The sequence below is a fragment of the Pelodiscus sinensis genome, chromosome 23, assembly GCF_052426305.1.
Source record: "Pelodiscus sinensis isolate ZL-2025 chromosome 23, ASM5242630v1, whole genome shotgun sequence".
In the NCBI taxonomy this organism is placed as follows: Eukaryota; Metazoa; Chordata; order Testudines; family Trionychidae; genus Pelodiscus; species Pelodiscus sinensis.
The window spans coordinates 13767182-13793358 of NC_143074.1; the positions used below are offsets into that span (position 1 = coordinate 13767182).

The 26177-nt window shown below is 51.1% G+C and overlaps 1 protein-coding gene across 3 annotated transcripts in view; it reads left to right on the forward strand.

The window, feature by feature from the left end:
• Nucleotides 1-26177, forward strand: part of HMCN2 (hemicentin 2) — a 133036-nt gene that overhangs the window by 23582 nt on the left and 83277 nt on the right. For all 3 annotated transcript variants that reach the window (XM_089773013.1, XM_089773014.1, XM_075906051.2), the window contains exons 10-20: nucleotides 2788-2909; nucleotides 3141-3413; nucleotides 4095-4236; nucleotides 5975-6102; nucleotides 9843-9956; nucleotides 10609-10758; nucleotides 18592-18786; nucleotides 21597-21692; nucleotides 23141-23268; nucleotides 24493-24637; nucleotides 25977-26089. In XM_089773013.1, the coding sequence (XP_089629139.1) occupies nucleotides 2788-2909; nucleotides 3141-3413; nucleotides 4095-4236; nucleotides 5975-6102; nucleotides 9843-9956; nucleotides 10609-10758; nucleotides 18592-18786; nucleotides 21597-21692; nucleotides 23141-23268; nucleotides 24493-24637; nucleotides 25977-26089 (1606 nt within the window). The remainder of the gene's footprint in view (nucleotides 1-2787; nucleotides 2910-3140; nucleotides 3414-4094; nucleotides 4237-5974; nucleotides 6103-9842; nucleotides 9957-10608; nucleotides 10759-18591; nucleotides 18787-21596; nucleotides 21693-23140; nucleotides 23269-24492; nucleotides 24638-25976; nucleotides 26090-26177) is intronic.

Here is a 26177-nt window from a genome sequence, read left to right on the forward strand (position 1 = left end):
GAGCCGACAAACAGCTGATCAGCTGTTTGTCGGCTCAGCGCGCTAGTCTGGACGCTCCCGTGCTGACCTGAAAGCCCTTAATCGACCTCCCTGTTATGCCTCATAGGATGAGGTTTACCGGGGAGGTCGATAAAGGGCTTTTATGTTGGCAGGGGAGCGTCCAGACTGCCCCAATCTGCCGACAAACAGCTGATCGTCAGAGCGGGGCAGCCATTTAAATTTAAATGAAACCACGGTTATTTAATCGCTGAACAAACAAATCTACATGGCTCCGTCGACAGAGCCATGTAGTCTAGACCTACCCTCTGTTACTTGGTAAATTTCCCACATTAGTCACATACAAATATAGATAGTACTGGCCAGAATGTTAATTTTAAGGGCTATCAATCACCATGCTCCAGGGTATAAAATGATGCCCACACTGGGAGACAGGAAAGTATTTTCTCCATGGCAACGTATTATACCGGGTGTTCTTGCATGTTCCAGTCCTGGGGGAGTTCGGCAATTTTGCTATGGCTCTAAATGCAACAATTGCAAAATTCCCCCCGGACTAATGTTCTTCCGACTTACCTGCAATAGGACGTAGCTCCAGGATGGGCCATTGGCTCTATCGGCCACTGTATTACTCTTCATTATCTGTCTTCTTGGAGTGGAGCTGCCCTGCTGGGGGCGGGTGCTGCTGACCACTATCCAGAATGGCCATTTGGAGTTACTGGAGCTGCTGCCTTTGAGACTGTGGTGGGGAAGCCCATGTATTAATTATAGATCAAAAATATAGGTTGCTCAGAGGAGCCCAAGGGAAATTTCCTTCCCATCCTGGAATTCCTACTGAAGCCCTCAAGACCTGTTAGCCAGCTTGTTCCCTGGTATTGTAGCTGCCATGCTGGCTCAGACACTGCCTTCTCTCATTGGCCTCCAGTTACTTAAAGCCCTGCAAATTCGCAGATATCCCCTTTATTCTAGATGGTGCTTGGTCCCACTGGGAGGGCAGGGGACTGGACTTGATGACCTCTCGATGTCCTTTCCAGTTCTAGGATTCTATCTAATATATAAAGGAGAATGTCTGTATGTTTGTGCTCTAATAACTTGGACACTATAAGAGCTACCGCAACCATACTTTCCATGGGACAACCTTTCCTCCAGGAGAAGGTTTTAAGGTACTTTTGGACCCCATCGGGCCCGATCGCAACCTGTAAAAATAAAAAATAACCCACCGTGCTGCGCTGCAGGGGCAGCCCTGCCCACCCTAGGTCCCCTGCCTGCCCCTGCGGCCCCCTGCACCGTCCAGGACTCGCCCCATCCCCACGTGCACAATGGCTTGGGCACCCACCCTGCCCCCTGCGGCTATGGTTACCAGGTAGTCTAAAAAAAAACCGGACACACTTGATCGGGGGCAGAGCGGGGGAACTGGCTGGGAGGGGAGCAGGGCTGGCTTGGAGGAAGGGGGGCCTGAGAAGTAGAGCTGGCGGGGGGGAGGGTTGGAGGCAGTGGGGCTGGCTGGGGGAGATCAGGGGAGGGGCTGTTGGCGGGAAGCAAAGCTGGTGGGTGCGGGCATCAGGGGTAGCGGGGCTGGCCAGGGGAGATCGAGGAAGGGGTGGCTGGTGGGAAGCAGAGCTGGTTGGGGGCTGTGGGGCTGGCTGGGAAAGATCAGGAGGGGGGTAGCCGGCGAGAAGCAGAGCTGGTCGGGGCGGGGGGTTGGGGCAGTGGGGCTGGCCGGGGGAGATTGGGAGAGGAGCGGCCGGTGGGAAGCAAAACTGGTGGGGGGCGAGGGCAGCCAGTGGGAAGCAGAGCTGGTCGGGGGGGAGGGGTTGGGGGCAATGGGGCTGGCCAGGGGAGATCAGGGGGGCAGCTGGTGGGAAGCAGAGCTGGTCGGGGGAGATCGGGGTGAGGGGGCGGCTGGCGGGATCAGGAGGAGGAGAACCGGCCAGCAGGAAGCAGGGCTGGCGCGGGGGAGGGGAAGCGAATCAGCCAGCGGAGAGCGGGACCGAGCAACACTGGGTCACTCCAGCTAGTTATTTATATCCGCATCCGCGGATGTCGGTGTGGATATCCACGACTCATTTTTGCGGGTTCAGATGCAGCTGTGGATACAAATTTTGTATCCGCACAGGGCTCTACAGTTGTACTCAGTGACATAGGACAGAGACTTGAGAAGAGTCAGTGCCTGGGAGCGTGTTTTCCATGTGCTACCAGTGGGCTCCTCGTTCCTGCTGCAGCACAATGCAAGAGAAATGTGTTTACATGTGAGCTCCCGAACCTCCAGCCTGCATGCAGGCTAATGAGACATGCTCAGCACGCAGGGCTACAAGGAACTGGGTGTGAATTGAGATCTCCCACTGCTGCAGTGTAACGGCTAGGGAGAGCGGTAGAGAACTAGCACAAAGTGCTGGCCTCCGTGCTCTGTAACCCAGCTCTGAGCATGGAGGTAAACCCCCAACTGCCCTGGCTGTGCTAGTGCCCCTGGCACCCTGGCAATTGGGGAGAGATTTTAGGGGAAAATTCCAGTGTATGTAAAAGTTTTAAAAGTGACTGACTGACAGTTTCTTTTGCAATGCCTCCACTTTTGGATGTCCAGCTTGAGACCCCTTAAAGGGGCCCAGTTGTCAAAAACTGCTGAGGATTTCCTTTCAGCCAGTCCAGCCCCTTTCAAGGGCCTCTGGGGGAGCTGCCCAGAATTAAGGCACTGCAAATGGCCTGTTGCTTTTGAAAATCGCAGCCAGTACCAAAAGAGGAGAGCTGGTGGCTTCCTCTCCAGTCTCACGTGGCTTCTTTGCTTGGTTTCCCCAGGGATTCTGGGACCAGTAGCTGGGAGATCCCTGTGGTTTCCAGAAGTGATGAAGGTTTTTATGAGTGCACAGCTGTTAGCAAAGCCGGGGCGGCGCGAGCTCGTGGCTATCTCTCTGTCACAGGTCAGTACTGGAGTGGGCATTTGGGCAGGGGAAAGACTCACCCCAGTCTTGCACAGAACATGCTGCAATGAGGATTCTGCCCCTGGGCTTTGCTTCCAATTTTTAATGGTTGAGCTCAGCACTTCGGCATTAGAAACCTCCAAATGATAGTTTGGGAGTGACTCCAGCGGGGTGCCTGGGTACTTCGCAGCCTGGATAATTGGACCTCGGTGTCTGCTTTCCTCCACGCAGAGCCGCCTCCGTACCTGGTGCCCTCCGGGAACATCACAGCATTGCCGGGAGAAGGAGTGGTCATGTCTTGCCTGGTTTCAGGAGACCTTGCTTATAATCTGACCTGGAGCCGTGATGGGAAGGTGCTGCAGCCAAACGAGGGATGGGTGAGGATCCTGCAGAACCTCTCGCTAGAGATTGTCAGCGTCCAATTGGGTGATGGTGGTCAGTACGAATGCACTGCCAATAACGGCCATGGGACAGCTAATGCTTCCATCTGGCTCTTTGTTCAGGGTAAGCTGGCCTGTCTCCGTGCGCTATCTGAGCCTCATGTCGAGATAATTACCTGCCCTTGGCTGGGACTGAAATCCCTTAGAACAGTGTTTCCCAATTTTATTTGGCCACAGAGCCCCTAGCCCGCGCTGAATTTCATCGAACAAAAAAAAAAAAAACATAAAAAACCTCAGCCGCTGCCGCAACTCCAACACTCCAGCTCTGTCTCTTTAAGAGGGCAAAGGGAGTGCCGGCTCTTCCACAGAGCACCCATTGGGAAACGCTGCCATAGAACAATGATTCTCAGACCCCCGTGTTCCTGCTAATTTTTTCCATCCAGGAACCCTTCTGCCAGGTAGCACCAAGACGTGTAATAAATTTCGTTATGTGCACCGAGCCATTTGAATCTCTCCTGGGTGGCCGCGCCCAAGCACTCAGAGCAACGTGCTCTGGGCGGCTCTGAGAGATGGGGGCAGGGAGGGACGACGTGGTCCGGGCGACACTGAGGGCTGGCTGCCCCGGGCCCTGCCCCTTTCCTTCAGGAGCATGGAGCCCTCTCACCTTGCCTGGGGGCCCGTGGAGAATGTGGGTTCCCCTGCTCTCCTCCCTTCTTGCCCTCCACTATCTCTGCGCGTCCCCCCTGTGGCTGGACGGGGGGAGCAGGTGATGGGTGTCTGATACCTTGTGTTTCTTGGTGTGCAGAGGCCCCTCGGGTGAGGGTTGCCCCAAGCTCACAGTCGTTCTCCAGGGGTGGAGAGGTGAGGCTGAACTGCACTGCGAAGGGCCACCCTGCGCCCCGAATCTCCTGGAAACGATGGGACCGGGCCCTGGAAAAGGACGGCAGGTAACCTTACATCAGGGCCTCGTCTGCCTCCCTCTTGGGCTCCATGCAAACTGCTGAGGGGGAGGGGGCAAGGAAGAACCTCTTTTCTACCATGTGCAAACCACCGTGTATTGGGCCCAAGGCTTCTCATTGTTGTTTCCAGGCCCCCTGCTGGTGGGAGCTAGCATAGTCGGACCAAAGCCTTTAGCCGGGTTATAAAATGTGGCTGCCACCCAGGTTATGCTACAGATCAGCCCCATCCTGGTAAAGGGGCTGGAGGCAGAGGAAGTGTGGCCAGCTTCCATGATAAAGGTTTGATGCCCTAGTGCAGGGGTGGGCAAACATTTTGGACCAAGAGCCACGTCAGGGTATGGAAACTGTATGGCAGGCCATGAATTTGGGGGTTGCAATGCAGGAGGGAGTGAGGGCTCCAGCTAGGGGTGCAGACTCTTGGGTGCAGCTAGAGATGAGGGGTTTGGGCTGTAGGGAGGTGCTCTGGGCTGGGACCAAGGAGTTCAGAGGACGGGGGGGGGGAGGCATCAGGGCTCGGGCAGGAGGTTGGGGCATTGGGGAGGGCCTCAATAGTGCAGGCAGCAGTATGTCCTCCCTCCAGACATAGCCGGTGGCTCTCTGCGCTGCCCCAGCTGCGGGCACTGCCCCTGTAGCTCCCATTGGTCATGTTCCCAGCCAATCAGAGCTGTGGAGTTGGCGCTTGGGGTGGAGGCAGTGCAAGGAGCTCTCTAGCTACCTTTACATATAGGAGCAGGAGGGGGAACATACTGCTGCTTCCGGGAGCTGTGCAGCATCACAGCACATTTGCAGCAGGGCAAGCTTCAGTCTCCGCTCTCCAGTGAGAGCTTGGGTTAAAATAGCTGATGGGCCGCATGGGCTGTAGTGTTGGGTGTAGGCCCGCCCTTAACGTCATGAAATGCAGGATCTTTTTGTTGCTGCAATGCTGGAGCTGGGGGGCTGCAGCACCCCCTTGTCTTCCCCTCCTTGGCTAACGCAGGCTCTCCAGTGCCAAAGGAGTTTGCTGAGTCATGTTTGGTCTCTTCAGCCTACCTGCCGTGTCATTCTGCTTCTTTTGGGGAATATTAGATGAGTCCCCATACAAAAACAGAGGAGGGTTTCTGGTACTTTATGTACCTGGAGAGGGTTGATAAAGGCAAAAGGGGAAAACTGCAAGAAAATATATGACTGGCACATCAGAGATTATAAGGACAATGTCTAGGTAAAATTAATATATATATATTTTTTAAAAAGACATGCTTCCTTATCTCTGCTGCTAGTAACACTTGAAGTTGTAGAGGCTGTGAAAGCGCATTAGCATCAAACTGACTCTGTGCTATTGGTGCGTTTTTAGCCTTTGTTGGGGAGGGGGGACAACAATGTAAATAAACATAGTTTTGACCTTTTATTTATTGTCAGTTTCTGGTAAATTTCACTTTTAGGTTCACCCACCTTCTCATGTGGCAAATATTTAGGCTACAGGCATAGCATGAGCACTTTTGCTGGGGTTTTTTTCTTTTAAATCTACAGAAAAACAAAAAAAGTATTGATTTTTTTCACGTATTCGTGGAAATGCTCTTTTTGGTTGTTAGGCCTTGTGTCTGCTGAAGCTGATACATCAGTTACACTTTTTGGGGGGGACAAACTCGACCTGTCAGTGCTCTATTTTCTTATTTTTTCTGAGCTTTCTTTTTATGGCACCTTTTCCCCTCAACCCCCTCTTTTTTTTTCTTTTTTTTTTTTGATCCAGGTTTCTCATAGATGCTCAAGGCACTCTGATTATTAAAGAGGCGGTTCCTGAGGATGCTGGGAATTACAGCTGCTTTGCTGCCAGTCCGATTGGATGGGACGAGAAGACAGTAATGTTAGAGTACACAGGTACCAGCTCCTGTAACTTGTCTTAATCCAGAATTTCCACTGAGAAAACTCCATTGACTTTGGATCAGGCCCTTATCCAGGAGGGTCTTTATTAATATTGTTTGCATTGTGGTAGTGTGCTGCAGGTCTGTTCATGGACAGGACTCTTGTGTGCAAGCTGCTGTACAAACCAGTCACAAAGGGCTCTGGAGAATAGGGCTCTCTGTGAAGGAACATTGCAAGACCTATGACCTTGAGCTCCCTTTGTTCCAGACAAATGCTTGCCCTCTAGGACCTGATTAATTGAAGTAAAAGGGCTTTGGATCATGGCCATCACCAACAAAGTCACTATGGAGGCCTGCAAGGGCACGTTTCCTTTCTGGGGTTACTCACTCTGGGGTTTGCTGGAAGAACTGAAAATTAGTCCCCTTCAGGAATAACCCATCGTGAGCAGGGAGCTGCTTGGCTAAACGCCATTCATGTTTTCTAGTTTCAGGGTATGTTTAAGATTAGCCACTCTATTGTGTCTTATGGTTCACCCCATTCCTGTCCCCTCCCCTTCTCTGCGCAATTCTCATTCCTCAATTCTGTGTGTGGACAGGGCACAGCTGGTTTGAATGCCTGGTGTTTGCCTGAGGTGGAAGCATGGTTGGATGGTTGAACTTTATGGCAAGTCCCTTGCTAAAGAGATTACACCCCATCCCCTTCATCAGGCTCTCTGTTCCCCTCCCCACCCACTCTGCCGACTTACAAAGTGTCTGGTTACTTATCACTGTTACTTTCATTCTCAATGTCAGCCCTTGTGTTGGCTCAAGATGCTGGGGCTGTGAGGATGATCAATAACAACATGTTACAATAATAACCCACCACTACTGCTCCCACTGCAGCGTTTCCAAAGCTCCCCATTTTTCAAGGCATATGTTGTAGCAAATCATTTTCACAGGAAAATCTCAGCACACATTGTTATCTGTTACAGAAAGATAAGATCAGAAATACAAGTTTCCACCTGCCTAATTACAATCCAGAAGCATCGTTGTGGTTGTCTCAGTATCTTGCTAACTTGGAAATACTAGCCAAAAAATAAGTAATCATATTACCACCTCAGTTACAGGAGGAACTTGTAAGAGAATGTGTAAAAATATTAATCTTCAGCGTTAACATTCACAGTATGAAATAACCAGGCAATGGCCATATATAAAAAAGAGAAGGTAAAATGTACATCCAAGGAATCAAAAGGTAATTATATTCCCTTCTCAAGGAAGTTGCTCTGTCTTTAGAAAGACCAACTGTTCATTTCACATTCAGAATTATCATCTGTCCAGTGAGATACTCAGTCGGGAATAAGGATGAGTTTGCAAATAAGGCACTGGGTGGGATTCAGATTTGGATTCAGTTCTCAGCCTCTGTATGAGCTTGGGCAAGTCATTTAACCTTTGTATGCCTCACATTCCCATCTCTGAAATATGGATAATAATCCTTCCTTTACGTAACATAACATAAGAACAGCCGTACTGGGTCAGACCAAAGGTCCATCTAGCCCAGTATCCTGTCTACCGACAGTGGCCAGCACCAGGTGCCCCAGAGAGGGTGGACCGAAGACAATGATCAAGCGATTTGTCTCCTGCTATCCCTCTCCAGCCTCTGACAAACAGAGGCCAAGGATATCATTTTATCCCCTGGCTAATAGCCTTTTATGGACCTAACCTCCATGAAATTATCTAGCTTCTCTTTAAACTCTATTATAGTCCTAGCCTTCACAGCCTCCTCTGGCAAGGAGTTCCACAGGTTGACTACACGCTGTGTGAAGTAGAACTTTCTTTTATTAGTTTTAAACCTGCTCCCCATTAATTTCATTTGGTGTCCTCTAGTTCTTCTATTTAGGGAACTATTAAATAACTTTTCTTTATCAGCCCTCTCCACACCACTCATGATTTTATAGACCTCTATCATATCCCCCCTCAGTCTCCTCTTTTCTAAACTGAAATGTCCCAGTTGCTTTAACCTCTCCTCATATGGGACCCATTCCAAACCCCTAATCATTTTAGTTGCCCTTTTCTGAACCCTTTCCAAGGCCAAAATATCTTTTTTGAGGTGAGGAGACCACATCTGTACACAGTATTCAAGATGTGGACATACCATAGTTTTATACAGGGGCGGTAAGATATTCTGGGTCTTATTTTCTATCCCTTTCCTAATAATTCCTAGCATCCTGTTTGCCTTTTTGACCGCCGCTGCACACTATGTGGAAGTTTTCAGAGAACTGTCCACGATAACTCCAAGATCTCTTTCCTGATTTGTCGTAGCCAAATTAGCCCCCATCATACTGTATGTATAGTTGGGGTTATTTTTCCCGATGTGCGTTACTTTACACTTATCCACTTATTCACCTTTTGTCCCACCTTTTGTTGTGCCTATTTAGACTCTAGAGTTTCTGGGGCAGAAACTGCCTGTCACCTTGTGTCGTACAGCGCCGAGCGCAGTGGGGCCTTGATTGGGCTTCTGGGCACAGCTGTAATACAAATAGTGGTTAATAAAAGTTTTTTGTGTGACCTTCAAGATCTTGCTTTCAAACTAGGGATGTGAAAGGTTAACCGGTTAATCTTAACCAGTGATACTTAGCGGTTCCAGTAACTGGTGAGGGCTGGAGTAGAACAGAGGCTGCTCTGGAGAGGGGAGCTCCAGGCCCTCCCCCCGCTTAACCGGTTAACAAATTAAACAGGATTTTACATCCCTACTTCAAACCCACCTGTGAAGAGGCGAGCATGCCGTGGGCACCCTGTAAATAGTGATGCCTAGGCTGCTCCTGGCAAAATAATCAGTGGCATAAACTAGAGCCGGGCAGTGTGGGAGAATCACATGTCAGACAGGCAAGGGGGAAAAAAGATTCACTGTAGCATCAAGAATGAATTTGCATGGTTAGGTGAGGACCCTCAGCAAGTCTTCTGGTGTGTGGCATCCGCAGGTTGTGCGCGACAGGGCGCTGCGATCTGTTGCCAAGCGTGGCAGTGCATTTCTGCAGAACCACGTGCCATAGCCCATAGGCCTTTGGCCTTGGGGTGCTGGGTGGACTGTGGGGGCTCCCAACCTAAGGTCCCTGTAAGCTATGTGCCCATGCAGCTGCCTGTGTAGCACTTACAAGGTGGGGAGAAGGGCCACCCCACCCCCAACCTAGCCTACAGCCTGGTGACCGGGGAGGGATGGCTTGAACTAGGTGCCTCTCCCCAGGCCCTGTTCTCCTGCTGCAGCTTGAGTGCCCTGGGCCCAAAGCCCACATGCCTTGGCCTGGCCCCGGACCTCCTCTCATGCCATATCCCCCTAGACCAGCCCCACCTCCAGCCAGAGCCCTTGCAGCCCAACCCTCTGTCCCCTGAGCCCCTCACCACCAGCCCCGCCTGAGAGCTCACACGGCCAGCCAGAGACCTCACACTCCTCTGCCCCAGGCCTGAGCCACCCCCCACACTCAGAACCCCGTGGCCCCACCCCCTCCACATTAATTTTATTATATGCACCAATATGAAGGTGACGTGTTGCACATCACCTCTGTGTCATGCATCAGCTCCTCCGTAGTGCACATAACGACATTCATTCTGCTCGCGGCGGGGGGAATGAGGGGGAACACTGCTCCCAACCTGGTGTTTCATCTCCATTCATGTCCCTTCTCCAGGGATGTGGTGTCTCTGGGTTATCTTACACATGCTCCTGACATCCCAGAACAGTGCTTTCTAGCGTGGGGGCCTTTGTTTTGTGTGTCTGGGGTACAGAATCTCCCCACATCGCTGCGGTGACCCCTGTGGTGCAGGCTCGGCTGGGAGAAGATGCAGTGCTGGAGTGCCACATTTCTGGAGTACCCCTTCCCCAGATCACATGGTATAAAGGTAGTCCTGGAATTCTCTACAATGACTTGTGCAACAGTTGGGGGAGGGTATTGGGCCATATTAAATACCCCCCTTCAATCTTAACACCGACACATTGCGCCTTTTACTCCACAAAGGACTCCACTTTGCAGCCTCGCTTGGCTAGCCAGCTTCCTGCAGCGGAGACCCTGAACCTGTCTGCTCTCTGCCAAGTAGCCCCACCCGGTTAGCCAGCCAGCAGAAATCCATTCGGCACTGCATTGTACCATTGCTGTGTTTGGGGTGCCCGCCTTAGCCTGCCCTGGCAGTCAACCTCCCTGAGACATTTCCAGCTCCATTTTGCAGGCTCAAATGATTCGGGCAAGTCTCAGTTCTGCATCTGAATAAACTCCTCTCCACCCCTTTGAAGGGTTGCCCGTGGCTAGCATCAGGAGCGGCCCTAGGCGAGCTGCCGGCAACTGGCGCCCTGGGCGAAATGTGCGATTGGCGCACAATCGGCGCCCCCGCCTCCAAAGCCGGCAACGGCCGTTTATCTTGGCGCCGTAGGCGACCACCTAGTTTGCCTGTATTGATGGGCCGCCGTTGGCTAGCATGGTTTGTGGCAAGAGAAGGCAGGAAGGGACTTGGAGCTGCCAAGGCAGTGGCTTGATGTTCCGTATCTTTCCTTGTCCAGGGGAACAGGAAGTGGCAACTTCTCTGCCCGGTGCTCATCGCGCGATCCTGCAGCTCCAGGCAGTGCAAGCCGAGGATTCAGGAGAGTACATCTGCAAGGCTGTCAGTGAGGCGGGGGTCTCCTTTGATGGCATCCAGCTGGAAGTTGGCTGTAAGTCTTGACCCATAAAGCTCTGGGCTTCTTCACACTATTGAGGAAAAACCAGCTGATTGTGGCAAATGACCAGCTCTGATGGGTTGTGTGCGGTGTGGCTGTAGCCATGTCAGACACAGGATAGACAAAGTGTGTGAGGTCATGTCTTTTATTGCCCCAACAGAAGTTGGTGAAGTGACGGATGTTACCTCAGCCACCTTGTCTCGCTAGACTCCTGTGAGAAAAATCACAGGAATTAAGATGGGATGGCCCATGTGTGCACACTGAGCTTTTTGTTGATCTCTCCGCTCTCTGCCCCATTACAGGTGCATCTCTGGCACTGGGCTTCCCCCTCCTTCACTCCTAGTAGTACACTTGAACCTCTTTAATCCAGCAACCTTGGGAAACAGGTTATTCTGGATTAAAGAATTTGCTGGGCCAGGGAGGGCACTGCGGGGTCTGGGTACAAGGGAGATGGGGATGCTTACCTGGCACCTTGCTCCCGGGGTCACACATGGCTCTGCGCTCCCTGTCGTTCCCTAGCACAGCCCCCCTCTGCTATGGGAGCAGCAGGAAATAGCCTCAAGAGAAGTGCATCACTGTGCTGCCATTCCCCGTGCTCCCCAGCAGCGCTTGCTTTGCTCCTTCAGCTGCATCACTGCACTCTCCACCGGTGAGTGTGGGGTGGTTCCAGCGTGCTACTTTGAGGTACGGAGTGTCACGTGTATGAGACCCATTAGTGCCAATAGTTCTGTCATTCTCTCTGAATGCGGATGGGCTGGAGGTTTGAAAGAACATGGCACGACAGTGCTGTGGTTAAGCAGAAAGGGAAGCAAGTGGATGGGGTCAGAGTAGGTGAAACTGAAAATATTTCATGATCAAAAATGTGTTGCGCAAAAGTGGGAAAGGGGCTGATTCACAGCCAAAGGCGGGGCTCTGGACAGGGGCCAGAAAGCACAGGGCAAGCTAGCCAGAGGACAGCAGATCAGTTAGCTCTGAGCTAGAGGGGGGAAGGGTTTGATCCAGAAGGGAAGATTCTGGTTCTGAAGTCTAAAAGGGTCCGTGTCCAGGGTCAAGTGACCCAGCTGACACAAATAAGTCACCACTGAAATTCACTCCCAGTAATTGGGAGCCCTTGCAGGGAATGCAGTGAAATCTCTCTCCTCCCATTAGCTGTATCCAGCTCTGGTTTTCCTGACTTCTGCTGCAGTGTCATTGTGCATTGCTCCTGGCCCTGCAGCACCCTGCTGTGCACACTGTATCCTCCAGGCTGGCTCCAGCCATCCTATCAAACACTTTGCAGCCATGCTCAGTGCTGCTAAACATGGTTTTGTATCCTCACACCTGCAAACTGCCCTTGGGCCAACAGCCAACGGCCAGTATCTAAGGGTATGTCTACACTAGCTCGTTAATTCAAGCTAGGTAGGCAAATGAGGCGATCGGAGTTGCAAATGAAGCCCGGGATTTAAATATCCCCGGCTTTATTTGCATGTTCCCGTCCGGTTGCCATTTTGAAATTTCACTAGCCTGAACTCACTGCCGCGCAGCTACACGCGGCAGTGAAACATTAATTTGAGCTAAGTCCTTAGTTCTAATTAACTATTCCTCCTCGTGGAATGAGGCGTAACAGTTAATTCGAACTAAGGACTTAGTTTGAATTAACGTTTCACTGCCGCGTGTAGCCGCGCGGCAGTGAGTTTGGGCTAGTGAAATTTCAAAATGGCGACCGGACAGGAACATGCAAATAAAGCCCAGGATATTTAAATCCCAGGCTTCATTTGCAACTCTGGTCGCCTCATTTGTCTACCTAGCTCGAATTTACGAGCTAGTGTAGACATACCCTAGGGGATTTATGGGACTGAGCCCTAGTCCACAGTGAGCACAACCGTACTGGAGCATCTGCCATGGCCTGGGTGTGGTGCAGGGAAAGGATGTCCTGCCCGGTAGAGCAGAGGAGACAGGCTGGTTACAAGCTCTGGGAGTGAGAGCAGCAGCTGCCTTGGCGGTGGGTTCATGTTACTAGCTAAGGGTACGTCTAGACAGCGGTGCTATTTCGGGATACATCCGATAACCTGAAATAGCGGTTTCCATGTGTAAAAGGTGAAGCCTCCAACCCAGTTTGTGCCTGCACTTTTATTGCATTGTCAGCGCTACACCCGTGCTCCGAACCCTCGGCCCACGGTTGGATGAGAGTCCCACATCGGCTGTTCGCTATCCGAGGCAGGTAGGGGGGCTCGGGCCCTCTCTCTCTCCGAGCCTTGACCCATGTCCCTAAGGACTGCATTCCCACAATGCACCAACCCCAGGGCTTCTCAGTAGCCACGCCCTGGGTCGCTTCCTACCGCCTCGGGTCCTTGTTGGCCGGCTCTGTTCCTCCTCCCGATGTTCCTGAGGACAGGAGTCCAACCTCCCGCTCCGGGCTGCCTCCGCTCCCGGCTTCTCCTTCCCCCTCCGGGTCTGGTGGCAGTCTTTAAATGACCCACCGTACCTGCGCCGTGGCTGCTGGGGCCAACGTCTCTGCCTGGGCTGACCCCATCCCCAATGTCTGGCCGCACGCCCTGCTGCAGCTCGGCTGCGGCCGCTTCACACGCCTCGCAATGGTGCCACTGTGCTGCCACTGGCGGCTGTCCTGCCCAGCACACTGGAGATGGCACCGGGTGAGTCTATCCATAAGGATAGTCGAAATAGACTGTTTCGAAATAAGCTACGCAATGGGTGTAGCTTGAATTGCTTAGCCTCCTTCGAGCTACGTGGCGCTGTCTAGACATACCCTAAGTGACCTGCCCTGGGGGATGCAGACCCACTCTGGGTCAGACTCTGTCTTAGGATGAAAACTCAGAACTTCTCAGCTCCAAACTCTGTGTCCCCCCTTGCTAGACAGTGCAGCAGAGGGCCTGACTAGGCATGGGCGGGGTGATTGACTGAACCTCTCCCTGAGCGAACGGTGCTGTGGGCTGAGCTGGCTCCATGTCCCAGGGCTTTCCGCAGGAGGATGTGGAGGCTGAGCTGTCTTGAAACCCGACAGTCCAACGGGCCCTCTACGCAGCCCCTTTCCCCCGTTGGTCAAGTGCAGAACAGCTGCAGTTCCCATTGTACAAACCGCAGCGCTGTTGCCAGCAGCAGAGGGGGATTTCCTCAGGCAGTGAGTGAGTCCTCGCCAACACTCCCCACGCACCCGGCTCGGGGGTCCAGTCGCTCTGCTGTTGGCATGCTGGCTGAGGCTGCTACAGTACAGCTGGCTCTCCACCACTCTCTCTCTGCAGCCAGGGCGGCAGGGAGCTAGAGACAGGGCTGAAGTACAATGAGGATTAGCCGCAGACAGCAAAATCAGAAAAGAGCACTGAGGTGTGAAAGCAGCATCCCCTGCCTGGTGGCTGTCTCACTGGCTGGCCAGCAATGGGGAATGCCAGCTCCTGGCTCTTACAAGGGGATATGTTGCCACCTCCATGGGAGAGGAGGCTAAATGCCTAGCCAGGGAGGTATGGAGTTCCTGTTTACCAGCCAGAAAGGCTCTTTCCTCTCCATGTCAGTGTGTCCTGGCTCAGCCCCAGGCCCCTTGGATCTGACCAGGGTGGTGTCATTGCACCGTGGAGCCCAAAGCAGTTTGTAACAAGACCCCGGCCAGGCTGGACAGGCAAATGCTCTCCTGCGAATCTGTGGGGAGGGAGATATGTGGAAAGCTCCCTCCCTGTGCGTTCTTGGACCCACTACTCTGCTGGTAGCGTGACTCTCAGTCCTGCTGTTGTTGACACTTTTCGGAGAAATTTCCCAATTCTTTCCCCCCCCCCTCCTGCAGGGTGGGAGCTCGGGGAAATCTCAGAGGAGTCTCCTCCCACTCACCCCCCATTCTTTGGTCTTCCTTGAACGCTCTTCAAACATGAGGCCTTGGACTGCGACCTCCCTTCATCGCAGCTGAAGCCTGGGTGGGAGCCATGCTGGATCCAGTTATTAACGCTCTTAGATCAGCCAGAGGGATCCTGGCCAGCTACTCCCTAACTCCAGAGGCTGAAGCCCATGGCAGTCCGGGGAAAGCGCGGAGTGAGAACGGGACCTGACTGGCTCCAGTCTTGGCTCTAGCTCTAGTACCCAGTGCTGTCCCTGCAGCCTGCCCCCTGCTGGCCCCGAGAGGAAAAGAAGGGGACTTGGGAGGGAAGAATTTGGCCAGTTACACCTCCCCTCATGTTGGCAGTGAAAAAACTGCCTTCCACTCTTTGGAGCTCATTAATAATTGAGGGGTGTGAGTAGCCTAGAAACTGCTATGGTAATTTTGGAGGAGACAGGGTGTGTTTGGGAGTTTTCAGAAACCTGTCTGTGGGTGTGTGTGTGTGTGTGTGTGTGGGTGTGTGTGTGTGTGTGTGTTCCTGTGGAACACAAGAACAGAACAAAGACATGACGCACCTAAGCATTGCTTAGAGAGGAGGAGCAGCCGAAATAATACAGGAGACAAGGAATCAATCCCCCCTTCCAAACAGGCTGGCTCCTGTTATCTTTTCTGACTTGGCAGGGGCTCAAAGCAAGGTGCACCATGTTCGATGGGGTGCAGGCCTTCTTCAGACACCCCCCTGACTAACCTGTTGTTTCCCACTTGATAATATAATCAAGAGCAAAGCAGCTTGTAGAGTCCTGGAGTGAGTGTAGGTTTTACCAGGGCGGAAGATGGAAGGGGAAGGGGTAAGAGAAAGGGTAGGGACAGGACCATTTGTCTGGCTTCTGGTGTTGTGGGGGTGTGGGTGGGCCTGCACTGGTGTCAGAAAGGCAGCTATATCTGATGTGTGTGGGGTGTGTGTCACGGGGTATACACTGTCCTGACTGCAGGTTCCCCGACTCAGAGCTTGGTTTCTGTATCTGACTCTGTCCTGCCGTGTGCTAACAAGGCAGCTGCTAGACTCATTCTAAAGGAGGCGGTGGAGCGAATGCTGTCACGTTAGCTGTTCAACCAGTGTGGTTCCCGGGGGCTGGGAGATTTGCCTGGACCAGGTGCTAGGGCTGTTCTGTGCTGGCTAGTGGAGAGGCCAGGGAGAACAGGACAGCAGCAAAACCCAACCATGTAGCAGTGCAGGACTCTGCCCTCCTTCTGGGCAGAAATGGAGGTAAAGGAGTTGGGTTTGCCTGGTAAAACCTGTGAGCCCAGTTCTCAGACATGGCAGCTGTAACAGAATCAGCAGGATCTAGGGACGCTCTAACTGGCAGGTAGCCTTCTGGCATTTGGGTCCTAAAGTGCCCATCTGAGTGAGTGCCTAGAAACCTGCCCCACAGGGAGAGAGAGAGGAGAACAGAGCGATGTGTGTGTCTCTGGGTGGCCTCTGAAGAGCATCTATGTTCCCATAGAACCTAGGCCCGTGCACACTGTGGGGAGACTTCAGTGACTCAAGGGGCTTGGATCAGGCCCTTTGGGGCAGCCCCTTTCTCTCGGGCTAACTGTATGAGCCAAATTGGCAAGTGAGCTTGGAATGGCTCTGGGCTGAGGGGAAATGAAGGGTCCCTTTCCCTCAGACTGTACTTCCTCGCCCTCCCCCCAGTCCCATCCCTGTGAAGGGAGGAATGCAGGGCTAAGAAACAGAGACTGGCGCTGATATGGGAGAGTCTCCAAACGGGTATTGGGAGTCTGTCTCTTGGGCCCCTTTGGAACTGGGCAACCCAGTGAGAAATATCCCCTGAAGCACAGCTCTCCGTGGGGCTTTGCAAGGCAGATTCAGTGGCCAACCAGGTCTTTTCCTTCTGGCTCCTGTGATTTCCTCCCCCCATGTTTATCTGAAGCCGTTTAGACATTCAGTTGAGCACGGAGCTAGGTCTGCTAACTCCTATAGTGAGTGGGGACTGCGGCGTGACATGCTGCCGTGAAACACCTCCCTCCATGGCTATGGAACTGGACAATCTGAAAAGAGCCTGGGTCTGGAGCTTGGGCTCTGAGGGCTTTTCACAGTGACAGCTACTAGGACCCATGTGGAATTGCCCCGTGCTCCTTGGGATTTCAGTACTTGGTTTAATTTACAAGAAAAATAAAACAGCTAAGAGGGAAGTTGCCGGAGTGTTCCTGGCAAAGCTTCTGCCTCTGTTATGTCCACCACAAATGCAAAACCATCTTACATGTTGCAGCACAACTTGTAGCACAACCAAGCACCATCGGCAATGAATTGATATGAGAGGGCTGGTACCAGTTAAATCACTGGCTAGCAGATCCTGGCATTTAGATATCAGGGTGGCCAGCGGTTTAGTGTGTGATGGATGTTTATTCGCATTCCCTCGCCAAGAACTGGCAATGGAGGTGAAGATCCATATGGCCTGGAGAAAGGACTGTTCATGTCTACAGCTCTCCCCATCTCAGTAGATATCCTAAGCATGTATTGTACCAGCGAAGGCTCCTGAAATGGAAGTAAAAGGCAAGCGGGTGAAGTACTCAAGTCCCATTTGCTTTCTCTCCGGTTCACCAGGATTGATTTGTCATTGTGTCAGTCAGTATGATGATCACATGGCAGAGACAACAAGACCTACTAGATCATAGGTTCCCAAACTGGGGCATGAAAAAATTCCGGGGGTGGGGGTGGGGGTGGGAGGGAGCATGAGGCAACCTAGCCCCCCCTCCGTCAATTCCCTCCTCCCTCCCAGGAAAGAGCCTGGTCCATCCGGTAAAAAAATTCAGAAAATAGCATGTGAAATGTCCGGTGTTTTCTGTTTTTCCTGGCTTGTGCATCCACTGGAACATGCACAGCTCAGGCTGGCTGGGGCCGGGGGAGGATGGAGCATTCCGGGGCAGACTTCAAAATGGCCACCTTAAAAAGGCAATGCCTGCTCTGCTCTTGAAAGGGCAACTTTTTTTTTTTTTTGGTCAACAACTAAAGGGGCCGTGGGTTTGTTTGTTTGTTTTTGTTTTTGGTTTGTTTTTTTCACAACAAGTTTTGCTGCTATTTTTGTTTTTCGGCCCCGGTCAGTTCCTTTTTTTTCCTCAACAAGTTTTGCTGCTATTTGGGGGTGGGTGAGGGTTTCTCAAAAATCAAAAAGGGGGTATGATGCCGAAAAGTTTGGGAACCACTGTACTAGATTATCCTGTCCATATACAAAACACTGAGCCTTCTACCCTGTTAGGGTATGTCTACACTACCCTCCTAATTCGAACTAGGAGGGTAATGTAGGCATACCGCACTTGCAAATGAAGCCCGGGATTTGAATTTCCCGGGCTTCATTTGCATAAGCCCGGCACCGCCATTTTAAAATCCCGGCTAGTTCGAACCCCGTGCCGCGCGGCTACACGCGGCACGGAGTAGCTAGTTCGGATTAGGCTTCTAATCCGAACTAGCTGTACTCCTCGTGGAATGAGAAGTACAGCTAGTTCAGATTAGGAAGCCTAATCCGAACTAGCTACTCCGTGCCGCGTGTAGCCGCGCGGCACGGGGTTCGAACTAGCCAGGATTTAAAAATGGCGGTGCCCGTCTTATGCAAATGAAGCCCGGGAAATTCAAATCCCGGGCTTCATTTGCAAGTGCGGTATGCCTACATTACCCCGCTAGTTCGAACTAGAGTCTGTTGCATACCTAGTGTGTCTTGGCATTGTGAGTTCTGCTGGCTGTTATATGCTCTATCATTCGTCATGTGAAATACATTGCAGCTAAACTTGTATTTAAAGTTCTTCCCCTGTTGGAAACTTTTTTTAATGTAAAAAACATATTTTAAATGGAATGGGGTGCATATCGTATGCAGGGGCTAGAGTGTGAAGTGGCTATGACCCAAAAGGCAAACATCCAACACAGACAAGGCCTACATGCCCTTTAAAATGAAGTTGATTGTCCCATGTAGACATTGCACAAAACTGGTGTCAGGACTGGATCTGAGACTCTTCTCTGCTTTCTCCATTAGCTGCCCCTTGGTTTTCAGAACGCCCGCAGGATGTGTCTGTTGAGATGGGGAAGAGCGTCCGTCTGGCATGTCATGTGGTGGGACATCCTCCTCCGCTGGTTTCGTGGTCCAGACGAGATGGCCAGCCAGTCACTGTCCAGTCTGGTCTGTTGAGGAGTTCCAGTCATATGGCATCTGATGAACTCTTCATGGAAAGTAAGAGAACTGGGACTACTGGAGACCATTTGTGCATAGATGTATTAGTGTGTGCCTAGGTATGAGAGCTTAGTGCACATCTGGGTGTGTGCACATGTATTGCGTGGATATCTGGATGTGTGTACACATTGGCTGCATGTCTGGGTACATGCAGTATTTTTGTGTATCACCTGCCAAAAGATGTAAAAATTGTTCTCTTGTGTAGTGTTGCATGTATGTTGTCACTTTGTGTACACACATAAGCATTTTTGTGGGGAATTGGACTAGGTCTTATGCCCTTGCTTTGTTGTATGATTTCTGTGTGTTTGCATCCTTTAGTAACTGCACTCTGAGGTGCCCTGTGCGTGTGCGTGCTTTCATAAGTAACTTTGCACAGGCTCATTGACTCTTATGTTTGTTAGCCAGTGGCCCTATTTCTCCACTGCCCTGCACATGGTCTTAAAAGTGAGTGTGAGATAATAGAATCATAGAATACTAGAACTGGAAGGGACCTCAAGAGGTCATCAAGTCCAGTCCCCTGCATTACAGAAAGACCAAGCACCATCTGATCAGCCCTGACAGATGTCTATCTAACTTGCTCTTAAATATCTACAATGATGGAGATTTCATAACCTCTCTAGGCAATTTACTCCAGTGCTTAAACACCCTAACAGGAAGTTTTTCATAATGTCCTACCTAAACCTCCTTTGCTGCAATTTAAGCCCATTGCTTCTTGTCCTATCACCAGACATTAAAGAGAATAATTTTTCTCCCTTCCCCTTATGACACCCTTTTAGGTACCTGAAAGTTCTTAATACATCCCCTTCTCAGTCTTGTCTTTTCCAAAATAAAAAAACAGCAATTCTTTGTCTTCCCTCATAGGTCATGTTTTCTAGACCTTTAATCATTCTTGTTGCACTTTTCTAGACCTTCTCCAATTTCTCCACATCTTTCCTGAAATGTGAGGCCCAGAACTGGACACAATACTCCAGCTGAGGCCTAATCAGCACAGAGTAGAGTGGAAAATGACTTGTCATGTCTTGCTCACAACATTCCTATTAATGCAACCCAGACTGATATTTGTATTTTTGAAACAGTGTCACACTGTTGACTCTCATTTAGCTTGTGGTCCACTATGACCCCTAGATTCCTTCTGCAGTACTTCTTAGACAGTCACTTCCCATTTCGTATGTCTGAAATGGATTGTTGCTCCCTAAGTGGAATACTTTGCATTTGTCCTTACTCTGACTTTCACACTATTTACCTCAGACCGTTTCTCCAGTTTGTCCAAATCATTGTGCATTATAACTCTACCCTCCAAAGCACTTGCAACTCCTCCCACCTTGGTCTCATCTGCAAGCTTTATAAGCGTGCTGTCAATGCCATTATTTAAATAGTTGATTAAGATGTTGAAAAGAACTGATCCCAAAACTGATCCCTGCAAAACTCCACTTATTATACCCTTCCAGCATGGCTGTGAACTGTTGATAACTACACTCAATGGTTATCCAACCAGTTATGCCCCATCTACATTGTATTGTTATTGATAATAAGGTCATGAGAGACTGTTATCAGATGCTTTACTAAAGTCTAGTTATACCACATCTACCACTTCCCCGTTATCCATAAGGCTTGAGATGCTGCTGTTCTGACTTGGTAGCATGGTACACCCTGTACCAGGGCTATCTCCTCTGCCTTTTGGATTTTCACAAGCTGGCTGGATGCTTTCCAGGTGTATAAGCATGAGTCTGTTGTTTATTAGGTCCCCTGCACCAATTCATCAGTACAGCCTTAGGCAGCAACATTCGAGTGGACATAAACTTGATTGTTCTTATTTGCTCATCAGCCTCCAGCCTCAGTGAAGCCACTGAGCACTGATCTCCCACAGAAGTCCACTTGGGGGAAGAAGCTGGTGCTTTGTAACAAGAGTGCTGAGTCACACCCCTAGCATAGTGACATGCCCCTGTCCCACCCTGTCATGGCTCCTTCCCCACTCTGGCATGATAAATGCAGAAGTGGGGGCCAGCAAGTGTACTCCAAAGCCTTATCTACCAGGATTTGGTATAAAACTTCCCCCAAAATCTTAAAAACCTAGATCTTGGGAATAAAACTTCCGCTGCCACCACCCAAATATTGATAAAGAAATCAGGGGAAAGATCATTTGGGAAATCTCACCCCTAAAATAAAAATCAGGACACACAAGTAACCAATGCCAGATTAATAAAAAGAAAAGAAAGAACTTTTATTATTACAACAATATTCCTGTTGCAAGCATAATGACTCGATGGAAAGGTAACAAAATATACTCACGGAGAAACTCCATGGGCCTAGAACTTAGTTACAAAGAAAAAACCAAAACATCTTTTAAACAGTGACAGATCTCAGATCCCATACCCAACCCTTAAAACAATAAAGCCTAACGAAACTACCTAAACTTTACCCTACTTACAGGAAATGGAGAATGGTGTCTTGGAGAGAGAGAGACATGCTTGTCCCTCTCTGTAGCTGCAGAGAACTCACCCAGAGAGACAAAAGGGAGAAAGGAAAAAACCCAAATTCCTTTGTCCCAGTTTGAAAGTCCTACCTACATTCCTACTGGTCACTCCACCTGGCTAGGTGTAGTTAACCCCTTAATCACCAGGCTGCTGTCTAACCCTCATAATCATGACACACCCACCTTGCACAGGTGTAAGGGATGATGCCAGACAGTGCAGGATTGCTTTTAAGGCAGCCCATTGGTTTGGTGAGGTGAGCTCTCTGGCAGAGCTCAGAGATAAAGCTGAACCTCTCTGCATTGCCTTGCTCAGACTGTCATTCTTCATCTACCCCAGGTGTGTCACTGGATGACCAGGCCGTCTATGTCTGCGAAGCACAGAATGTATTTGGGAAGATCCAGGCTGAGGTCAAGCTCATGGTCACCGGACATGGTCAGCAGTCTTCACTTTTGGGGTCTTCGTTATTAGCCTTGTCGCATTGCTGAAGCAAGTGAAAGCATTGAGCCGGGAGGCTGACTGTCTGCACGTCACTCCCTGCAATGATGGGAATGGCTGCAGCGTGGTTTCTCTTGTTCCACCCCAGGGCTCCTTTGGAATATGCAGCTCGGGAATTCCAATGGTTGTTGGCTCAGAATGTCCTTTGACATTTAGGTCCATGCTTTCCTGCCTCGAGATGAAAATTTACCCAGCTCTCTACCCCCACACGCTTGGGAAGACAGATAGGCTTTACGCCGAACCAAATTCCCAGACCTGAACTTGGGGGGAAATGAGATCCAGATAGAGATGTGGCTCTGGCCCATTTCTAGCAGCACTGTATAGTAGGGAAATTCCTCTGCATACAGGGATGTCATCAGTAGGGATCGAACTGGGACCTTCACTGCGCCAAGAATACAGGGTTCTGGCACGTCTGCCAAAAGATCAATTCCTTGTGCTGTAAATAACTGGGCTGTTAGTCACTGGGGCCAACCACTAGTGGGGGAACATGATCCCACATGAAGCCAGTGTATTTGTAAGTGTTCAGTAGTTACGTGCTCTGATGGGCTGCTAGTGGGTGCAACCATTCACAATAGAAATGTCCATAGGGCAGAGGTGGGCAGTAATTTTTGAAAGGGACGGGGGCCTTGGTTAGAAGGGGTGGGGCCAGGAGACTTTGCATGCTCCCCTGTCCACAGACCCTGATTGGCCTGGGGGCGGGGAAGCGCATGAAGTCTTTGCCCCCGGCCCTGCCCTGCAGGAGCGTGTGGCACCTAGAGAGAACCGCCAGCTGTTTTGAACAGTTGGTGGTTTCCTCTGGTGCTGCGCGCCCCTGGTGGGAGGGAGGAGACTTTGCGTGCTCCCGTGTCCCCGGGCTTCAATTGGCCTGGGGGCGGAGGAGCAGCAGAGCAGCTGTGGGCTGGATCAAAGGGCTTGGTGGGCCAAATCTGGCCCACGGAAGCTGTCTTGCCCACCCCTGCCATAGGGAATGACCCAACTATTCATACGCATGCAGATCCAAAGTTCCTCCCAGCAGAGGGCAGTGAGGAACTTGCATGAGAACAGAGTAGATGCTCTAACCTATGGCCAAATCCATAGGTATGAGGGTCGGCCCCTGTGGCTGTTCTGGCATGTACATCAAGAATTGTTTGTTTTCAGAGGCTGGATAAATAGAACCCTGCACTGATACAAAATTTGTGTCCATATCTGAATTTGTATCCACAACAATGAGCCATGGTCAGCCACATCCATGGATATCCGCTGATTTGCAGGGCTCTATGGATAAGACTCGTATTAATGATTTTTCATCTAGGGGGCTAATTTGTAAAACACTAAGAAGCAGAACGGTTGTCCTGGCTTCTTAAAACCAGCTTGTCCCCATTTAATGTAGGCTTTTCCTTCTCCAGTTGCCCCAGAGATAGCTGTCGGGGCCCCCGTGATCCATGCCCGGGAGGGTCAGCTCGTCTCACTGCCATGTGTAATCCTGGTTGGGAAACCTCTTCCAGACCGACACTGGCTGAAGGATGGGCAGCCGGTGAGTGCTGAATCCCTTGTCTCAGTTGCTGAGTGGGGGGTGAGAATGGTGAGTCGAGCACTGTGGAGAAATCGGAGGGACGTTGTCTGCATAGCACTGGTTGAATTGTGCCACAACACTGTCATTGTGTTATTCAATGGGATGGTTCAAAGTGAGAGGTAGAAAAGACTTAGGAGAATATCCAGGCGATCCCCAGATGTTACCCCTCAGCCAGAGTTACCACTCCACGAGGAGTAATGGTAGTTCGGATTAGAGAGCCTAATTCGAACTACCTACTCCGTGCCGCGTGTAGCCGCGGGCACGGAGTCCGCACTAAGGGGGATTTAAAAATGGCGGCGCCCGGCAAGATGCAAATGAAGCCCGGGATATTTCAATCCCGGGCTTCATTTGCAACTTCGAATGCCTACATTAGCCACCCTAGTTCGAATTAGGGTGGCAGTGTAGACATACCCTCAGAGAATGGGGGCAGATGTACTGTCTCTCCTTTGTCATTGTGGGGTCCGTCCACACCTCGGCTGTGTCTACACTACATGCCTCTTTCGGCAGAGGCATGTAGATTAGGGTTGTAGACAAAGTTAAACGAAGCTGCGATTTAAATGATCGCGGCTTCATTTACATTTACATGGCTGCCGCACTGAGCCGACAAACAGCTGATCAGCTGTTTGTCGGCTCACTGCTAGTCTGGACGTTCCCCCTGTCGACATCAAAGCCCTTTGTCGGCAGCCCCGTTATTCCTCGTGGAATGAGGTTTACCGGGGCTGCCGACAAAGGGCTTTGATGTCGACAGGGGGAACGTCCAGACTAGCGGCGAGCCGACAAACAGCTGATCAGCTGTTTGTCGGCTCAGCGCGGCAGCCATGTAAATGTAAATGAAGCCGCAATCATTTAAATCGCGGCTTCATTTACCTTTGCTGAATAAACAAATCTACATGCCTCTGCCGACAGAGGCATGTAGTGTAGACGTACCCCTACTGCGCTCCGTTCATCTCCCCCAGGTCTTTGCAACCCCCTGGTGTTGGTTTCTCTGAGCTCCCTCCAGTTTGTCAGAGGGCCAGATCTGTGGCTGGTGCAAATTGCCACAGCTCTGTTAAAATCAATGGAGTCATGCCAGTTGGTACCAGCTGGGGATCTGGCCTTATATATTTTCTGAAGGCAGAAGGACAAGTGTGTGATGCTTGTTGAATTGACCATCAATCCTGACTCATGGTTTCTCTTTGTTCCCAGGTCATACCAAGCAGTCGCCATTCTGTACGCGCAGACGGAAGTTTCCATATAGACCCGGCATTCCAGGAGGATGCTGGGAAATACACCTGTGTGGTCACCAACACTGTTGGCTTTCACCGTCAAAACGTGACTCTCGTCATCCACGGTGAGCAGGTTAGATCTGGGCTTTAGAGACTGCACATCTCTGTGTCGGCTTTGCATGCTGCTGTGTCACAGTGTGTGCAGGTGGCTGCTGTGCTGGATATTGGGTGCACACCTCCTCTGCCAGCTTCCTGCAGAGCACCCCGGAGCCTTTTGGGAGAGGCCTGGCTCTTGCCGCTGACTTAAAGGAGCAGTTATTCTATCTCAAGGGCTATGTCTAGACTACATGCCTCTGGCGACAGAGGCATGTAGATTAGGCTACCCGGCATAGGAAAATGAAGCGGTGATTTAAATAATCGCTGCTTCATTTAAAGTAAAATGGCCGCCGCGCTGAACTGATCAGCTGTTTGTCGGCTCAGCGCGCTAGTCTGGATGCTCCGCAGTCGACATCAAAGGCATTTGTCAACCGCCTCGTTATGCCTTGTGGGATGAGGTGTACCGGGGCGGTCTCCAGAGGCATGTAGTCTAGACATACCCAAGGTGAGCAGAACCTGTGCTGTTAGAGCCGGTTTCCGTAGCAACTGTCAGGGGCAGCACTTTAAACTGAAAGCATGGCCATGGCACGAGCCAGCGCTGCATGCGAACCACCTCTGTGAGGGGAGTCACAGCACTGGGAGTGCGGCTCCCAGCACTGCAGCCTGGTTCACACTGGTGTTTGATAGCACTGTACCTTGCTGCGCTCGGGTGTGGGTGTGTGTGTGTGTTTTCACACCCCTGAGCCAGAAAGTTACAGAGCTGTAAAGTTAAAGTAATTTAGGACAATTCCTGTTATTGGGCAGCTCTGGGACATCTGACTAGCCTGGAAAAGTGGATTCGGTTCTGAACAAGTAGACTGTGGTGGCTCACTGACTCCAGCAAACTGGGGACCTGTAAAACTCCTAGATGAGTTAACTGAAAGACATGGACGTACAGAATGTAGTGAGGCTTATGGGGCTGGCCATGCTGCCTAGACCAGCTCAGCTTTAAGGGTGGAATTCTCTGAAGGGCCCCACGCTCCTAGTTGGGGCTAGATTTTCAGAAGCGCTCTTCTCCTGTGTGGGGCACGTCTGGCCAAGAGAGCTGAGCTATTTTCGAAAGCTGTCCTCCCATAAGTAGCCAGACTTTCCAAAGGACTTGGCATGGCCTTTTGAAAGGGACCTGGGTTCCCTCGAAAACCAGGCCACTCGCCACAGGAGCTACTGTTTGCTGAGCATGCTCACAGCTCTGACCTGGATTAGATGGCTAAGAGGGCGCTGAGATCTCTTGGCGCTGCGAGTGTGCAGCACTTGGAAATTGAGCCCTGAGCTCTGATCCTGCACTGCTGTTCTCAAGCAGTATTAAGGTGGGTGCTTCTCTCTTTACAGTTCCACCCAGCATTCAGCCAAGCCCTGCGCTCTACACCACCGACGAGGGGGTGGCTGTAGCCCTGCCTTGTAATGCCAGTGGAGTTCCTGCCCCCACCATTGTCTGGACAAAGGTAGGTGGAGGCTGCTGATGCTTTGTCAAGTTGGGTGGGGTGGGGGGCAGAAAGATGACCCTTTCTTGGCAGCAGGGGCAGATGATCA